Source organism: Palaemon carinicauda, chromosome 7, assembly GCF_036898095.1.
Source record: "Palaemon carinicauda isolate YSFRI2023 chromosome 7, ASM3689809v2, whole genome shotgun sequence".
NCBI lineage: Eukaryota > Metazoa > Arthropoda > Malacostraca > Decapoda > Palaemonidae > Palaemon > Palaemon carinicauda.
The window spans coordinates 137,242,345-137,249,844 of NC_090731.1; the positions used below are offsets into that span (position 1 = coordinate 137,242,345).

The 7,500-nt window shown below is 36.1% G+C and overlaps 1 protein-coding gene across 1 annotated transcript in view; it reads left to right on the forward strand.

Moving 5' to 3' along the window:
- LOC137644565 (uncharacterized) overlaps nucleotides 1-7,500 on the forward strand; it is a 53,825-nt gene that overhangs the window by 38,121 nt on the left and 8,204 nt on the right. The window contains exons 6-8 of the mRNA XM_068377524.1: nucleotides 1,662-1,768; nucleotides 3,454-3,595; nucleotides 4,214-5,368. Of these exons, the coding sequence (XP_068233625.1) occupies nucleotides 1,662-1,768; nucleotides 3,454-3,595; nucleotides 4,214-5,368 (1,404 nt within the window). The remainder of the gene's footprint in view (nucleotides 1-1,661; nucleotides 1,769-3,453; nucleotides 3,596-4,213; nucleotides 5,369-7,500) is intronic.

Genomic DNA, 7,500 nt, shown 5'->3' on the forward strand with positions numbered 1-7,500 from the left:
TTAGGACCTAAGTCGTCTTACTTCCTTCCTTTTCTCCTTTTTGACCTTAGTTGTCTTACTTCCTTCCTTTTCTCCTTTTTGACCTTAGTCGTTTTACTTCCTTCCTTTTCTCCTTTTTGACCTTAGTCGTCTTACTTCCTTCCTTTTCTCCTTTTTGACCTTAGTTGTCTTACTTCCTTCCTTTTCTCCTTTTTGACCTTAGTCGTCTTACTTCCTTCCTTTTCTCCTTTTTGACCTTAGTCGTCTTACTTCCTTCCTTTTCTCCTTTTTGACCTTAGTCGTCTTACTTCCTTCCTTTTCTCCTTTTTGACCTAAGTCGTCTTACTTCCTTCCTTTTCTCCTTTTTGTAACAAGACGAGGACAATCAAGGTTCCGTTCATTTCGGCTTCCATCATACCAGTGAAATAAGAAAATTAACTATCCGAAATCAGCGCCAAGTTCTCTTTTATACGAGAGTTTGAAGATCAACCGATGAGTAAACCGACTTTGCATGTTTGTAAACAAAGACTTCCCTTTGCGCACCGGAGCAAGATGGCTGTCTTTGAAGCGACACGAATCCTTTTCCCATCAAGAAAATCGGACGTCTGTGTCACGAGGCAAAATTCCTTGGAAACGTGAAATGAAAGACTCTGGAGGACCAGACTTTCTTGAAACTACTGTGTATCACAAACGTTTACGTATCTCATTGAAGTACGAATGCATCTTGCATAAGATTTTTCATAATTCTGACCATCCTTTGCATTCATATTTTCCCGGATAGTACCATCCTGTTAGTAATACTAAGTATGCAGTTAGTTCTAATAGCCATACCTTACCTTCTCCATGGCAAGACTCAATATTGCACAGTATCATTTTTATGGTTTATATAAGTATGATCTATTTTGAAGTTACTGTTCTTAAAATGGGTTATTCTAATCGTTCATTACTTCCCTTGTAGTTTATTTATTTCCTTTCCTACTAGCTATTTTTCGCATGTTGGAGCCCATGGACTATAGCATTCTGCTTTTCCAACTAGGCTTGTTGCTTAGCTAGTAATAATAATAATAATAATAATAATAATAATAATAATCATAATAATAATAATAATAATAATAATAATAATAATAATAAATTCATACAAACACAACCATTCTGATAATAAAAAAAGTCATTACTCAAATTATGATCCTTCATCTTTCTCCTACAACTAAAATTGTAAATATATTTTTGTCTGAAACTTATTAGATTTTATATTTCATCAACATTGTAAGGCTTCCTATACCTGGTAACCGTTGCCGTGTTTATCCTTACTCACCATGAATTCAATTTAAGATCTAATCTTTTCGTTAATTTTTCGTCTCCTTTGTCTCTTTCTCTAACACATATTTATCGGAAAGTTTCTTTGTTTCTTGTTTATCTTTAATTGTAATGAAACTATTGATCAAATATTTAGCAAATCTTTTATTCTGTCATAATTTTTTATACTGAATTTATGATTATGCAGCTTTTATTGTATATGTTTCTTCCTTACTCTAGAATATTGTTACTTTTCCTTCGGTACCTTTTTTCTTATATTTGTTTCTTTTTATCTGTACATTTTCTATATGTCATAACTTTCCCAGTATTTCATACATTTTTATTTTCTTGTTTTCGATGTATTTCATCTGATTATATTCTTTCAGAGGGAAGATGCTCTTAGGTTATACAGACATTGAACTAGCGAATAAAGGAGGCTATGACCTGGTCCACTACGATGACCTCGCCTACGTTGCTTCTGCGCACCAAGAATGTGAGTATTTCAGGGATAACGAGTTGTTTCTTTAACAACTGTATCAGCATTACCAAATGTCTTTGTCCTGGAAACAGGAAACTATTATTTCATTCTAATAAAACATTCAATTAATGAGAAATAAAAAGATTTAAGATGACTGTATCTGGAGTACCCAATATGTAATTCAATCATCTATAACGTTTATTCAATTGATGAGAAATAAAGATTTCAGGCGATGACTGTTTCAGGAGTACTCAATATCTAATTCAATTTCATTAAATTAATACCTTGAAAGTGCACAATATCTAATTCAATAATACGAATCGACTATTTCCGTAATGTAAAATTCCTGCTGCAGGTACACAGAGCTATTCTTTCAAGCCAAAAATATAAAATGTTTCTTTCAGAAGAAAAAATCTGTTACATCATAGATATGAATTGGTTATTTCAAAAAAGTTAGAAATGTTTTCTGGAAAGTAAAAATTATATTTAAAGCACAAGATACTGATTCTCATTATGCTCATGTTATGTCACCTTTATTATCGATATATCACGAATAGAAAAGTCAATTTCTGAAAGGAGAAAGATTTTAAACAGAGAGAGAGAGAGAGAGAGAGAGAGAGAGAGAGAGAGAGAGAGAGAGAGAGAGAGAGAGAGAGACTAACAACTATAGAAAGAATTACAATATCAAATGATTGTGCAAAGAGAGTGAATGAATTTCATAGTAATGGTAATTGTCAATAAAACGGGAGTGAAGTGTTTTGGGGATGCAAAATATATAATACGATACAAAGAAGGCAAAATACAATTCGTTAACGCAAACTTATAAAAAATATATTTTTATTTTCAATGAATCCTGTGTCTCATTTAGTATACTTTTATTACCTACATAGCATTTACACGCTTTTATCTTCAAATGTACAGTTGGACACAAGTATTCCTGACACACCTCGCTCTGAGGAAATGCACCTTGCCACACCCTTACTACATGGCGACTAACCAAACATCTTCTGTAGGGAGAGGTACCAGGAATTCCTCTGTCCAACTGTACCTTTCATATTATGTGCATCTCTGTTGTTCACTGGCTGCAATAAATGCTGTAGGAAAGTAGTACATATCTGACGTGAAATACTTTGCCCATGGGATTCGTAATGTTTTATCAAGCCGAATATTTTTTCATTAAGAATAATCTTGTCCGATTGGTAGCTTTTACTTAGCCTTCTGAACGATTCCCGGCATCCCCTTAGTATATATATATATATATATATATATATATATATATATATATATATATATATTGTATCTTTATAGATCTGTGTGCTTTTATGTGTGTATGTAATAGATAGTATATATAAAAATAGCTAGATAGGTAGAGGTATATATGTATGTGTGTTTGAGTACTGCTGAATTGAAATTTCAAGTGTTAGCTAATACTGTACTTAGCGGTGGCCAACAGTTATGGGTGGCAAATCTCGCAGAGCCAAAAACTTAAACTGACACCGGTACACCAATATTTATTTTACTGTGCAGTTACGCGATAACAATAACCGAGACTCAAAGATGATGGGAAGCCAAGTGGGTCTACCCAACCCACTTCATTTCCTATTTACTTGTAGCTTGCTATCACCTTTTTTAAACAGCAGGACAACTGGTTCCATTCTATCCGACTTACATTCAAACTCGCCTTTGGTCTTGCTTGACAGTGCTGAAGACTGGCGCCTCCGGGATGATAGCGTATCGCCTTCAGACTCGCGACGGAACCTGGCAGTGGCTGCAGACGTCGTCTAGGCTCGTCTACAAGAACTCGAAGCCAGATTTCATCATCTGCACGCACAGACCTCTCATGTACGTAGGGTATTGGGTTGCCCACTTTGTCAGTCTGAGATTTAGGGTTGGCAAAATTGCTGGTATTTGAGTTTCATTTAATTTTGCAGTAGGTTGGTTTCTCACTCAGTATGAGTGATAAATAGAATGATTTAGCAAGAATTATCATTATTCTTATTATTACTACTTTTGATGTTTCTTATGATGTCTGGATAATTTTACCAAATGAGATATCCTGTGCGAGTAAAGTAATAAATTGTGGAATTCTCACGAGTTGAAGGAAGCTGCAAAACAGAAATTAAAGGGAAATCAAATGCAAATATCAATAGATAGTTTGTCTTCGTGATTTAACTGGCTGAAACTGCTAAACTATTATTTTAGTAAGAAAAGTTGATAAATGTCTATAACTCCATTATTCAAAAGGTATTTAAACTTAGGTTGTAAGTCTTACATTTTTCTATAGAAATGAAGGTATCGGTAATTAAATTTTCACCGATGATTTTATCTGAGACTTACAGATGACTTAATTCGTAATTATGATTATCGTTACATGTGATTTTTGCTATCAAATGACGTTTTAGTTAGCACAATTATTATCATTGTCATTTCTTACAATCGTCAATTTACTATCACTTTTAGGGAAGAAGAAGGTCGAGATTTATTGGGAAAAAGGACGATGGACTTTAAGGTCTCCTACTTGGACCCTGGCCTTACCCAGTCGTACCTCTGCGACTCTGAACTTCCACAGCTCTACGCGTCGCGAATGAGCCGCAAGTATAAAACACAACTGAGAGATTTTCTCACCACATGCCGAACCAAAAGAACCTATACAAATATCACCGATACCACCTATAATAATTACAACAATGTATACGGTGCCTCCTACACGGCAACTGACAATGGACTGTACATGCAGCAAAACCTGGGCAACCTCCAATCTCTGTATCCTGCCAGCTATATTCCCACTGATAATCTGTTCCATTACCGACAGCTAGGTTCCTATTACCCAGATTACATGACACACAGCTACGTTGGGAATGGATACGTTGATCCTGCTCGACCCTGCCTTAGCTATGACACTACAGGTCTAGCTAAGACAGCAGCTGACCAGAAGTTATACTGCCCCACACAACTTGACGCCTCAAAATACCAGTACAAGCCAACGGACGCCTATTCTACCGTTTATGGCACCAACTCTGTGCTTCCGTCTCTGGAGCACAAATACAGTGAATTACGGCCGGCTGAAGTTAGGAGAGACGACCCCTCGGCACTGGCGTCACTCGGGGCACTAGCTGCCACGCCAGGAACGACAGCTAGTGCTGTTGTGACGTCAGTCCCTACAACAGCCACCAGCGTGCATAAAGAAGATTCCAAAGACTCCGAGGGCTATTCAAACAATACCCGTCAGACAGTGCTCATGTGGGGGTCTGCTTCCCATGAGTATGACCCTAATAAGAAGTATGCGGAGAGCCCATCTGCATCAACTCCAGGTGATCCTAACCTAAGCAACGTTGCTTGCAAATGGGGCACTGCAACCCCGGCTTCAACCCCTGGTGCCAGGAGCAGTGCTGGCGGCTCTCCCCATGGAGGTGAAGGGGCATCTCCACATGCTGGAGGTGGTCCTCCAAGCGCCCATTCATCAGCAGCTGCAGCAGCTGCTGCTGCCGCCGCCTCAGCCGCTCACGTTGGTGCCGGAGCGGTGGCGGCCGCGGGTAAGGCTGCTTACGGCTACAGTGAGGGCGGCGAGGTATGGCACCATCAATACTATCCTTACCACCCGTATCACACCTCGCAGTGAGTGACAGCTTCGTTTATTGTCTCTCTGGCCTTGCATGGTGACAAGCATGAATATTTCTTAAATAAATTGCCCGCCTGACTAATCCATGAAGTTGATTTACAGTTTTAATATTTTTTTTCCATTTCAGTCATCTCTAGTTTCCATGTATATTCTTCATAGATCCAAGTGTTCAGAGTTCAGAAGAAAAAAGAAATCAGACTAATTTTTAATGATCATGATTTAAACATTCTACCTTTCTCATTAAATTTTTGCACTTGAACTTTCAAAATAATTTTGTGAGTCAGGATCGTGGATTAGTGTATCAAACCCATATCACTCGCAGTCCAAATATTACCCCTCCCCCGTTGCATATCATGTAATACTAATGAAGATTATCTTACGTAGATCATATGAATCCCTCAGTCTTAATGGAAATGTTAAATGTTGACACTAGGAAATAGACTTTCACCCACGTAGACTTACAATTCAGAGGACTGTGAGATGGGGACTGTATCTGTTGTACTGGGATATAATATGCTTATATCCTCTTATGAAAGTTAATTCAGAGTGTGTTATTTTTAATCAATTTATATGATGTCCTTTGTACCTGTCAATCTTTGTGGTCCTCTTTCTGTTCTTTTTTTCGGTGTTCCCTGTTGTCCCTAGAGTAGCGAAAGGCGGGCAGTAACCTTACTATGATATCTAACCAACAAGCCACTGGACATAATTAGGTATCATGTAGAGTAGACTGCATCTAATTAACGAACCAGGTTTTACAGATTCCTATTGATCTTGATGCCTCTCATCTCCAGTGGTTTTCTTGCTAACGATACTTTGCTTGAATATCGTTTGTCGTTCATGTTTGTGTGTGGTAAGTGTCCTTTAGCTGATGGGTTGAGTAATTCTGCATGATGTTGACGTCTCTTTGCATGATTACCCCATTTCCCTTTTTTCAATGACGGATTCTCCTAACCCTTTGAAAAGCGAAGCAAATGACTTTTCGCATTAAAGTACTGTCTCAAAGTTCGTTTTGACATAGATGAGACTTAGGACTTTCAAATGGCTCATTACTGACTTTAGTTCTCTGATTATTTTTGGACTAGCGAAAACAGAAATGTTTGTTATGAGAACAAACTTGAGACTTGTGTAAATTTGACATTTTATTCACGAAATGGTTTTATTTAACACGTAAATTTCAGTTACCATCTTTATAATCAATTCTTTATTTGAATAGCCATAGACAGGAAGAATTGGGTTTGTTTTTAAGGTTAGACTTTTTTCAAAGAAAAAGAACCCGAACGTTTAGTTAAAGAAAGTAAGCATACAACGAAAAGAAAAGTTTTTCAAATAAGCATTTTTAGCACTAACGAAATCAAACTAGAGCATTTGATTGTGAATAATATCAGTACTGACGTTCAAAGATGAAAATATTGAAATTATTAAAAATCTAAAAGTTGTATCGCTGGTAAACATGGATAGAAAGTTTATCAAAATTTTATTATGAAAACTTATTCATTAGCAATTAACATTCTGCGTAATTTCAAATAAAGAACATATAAGGAATTGAGAATTTATTATATTCAAGAAGATAATAAGAAAACAAATTCACGAAAAACCATTATCATAATTCAAATGTTTGTCAGATATTGTAATTGACTTAATCTGGTTAGTTTGCCAGGAGTGAATGTTGTTCGTTGAAACATGTGTAAAATTTCTTATTACTTTTCAAATAGATTTTATTTAAGGGGAATTTTTTTATTTTTTTATTTTGGTGTGAAATACGAAAATATGAAGTTAGGTACTTTAAGTATACAATATGCATGAAAGACAGAAGCCCTTTGCATGAGATCATTTCTCTATAAAAACGATTTGCATGTCTTGATCTCTTTCTATCTTTTGTTTTGTATTTTAGTTTTGTGTTTTTTCAGTTTCCTTATTTGTCACTCATTTTTGCACCGCCACAGAAAAAAAAAAAAAATTTGCATGAATATAATCTTAGGTAATGGGTTTAGGTTTATCTTATTTATCATTTGTATGATAATTATTTTTTTCGACTTTATTTTACAAGGATTGGATTGAATTTATGCTTTCCCAAGCTGTTTTGTGCTTAAAGTTTCTTTTTTACCATGAAAAAAATGTTCGGTGAGGG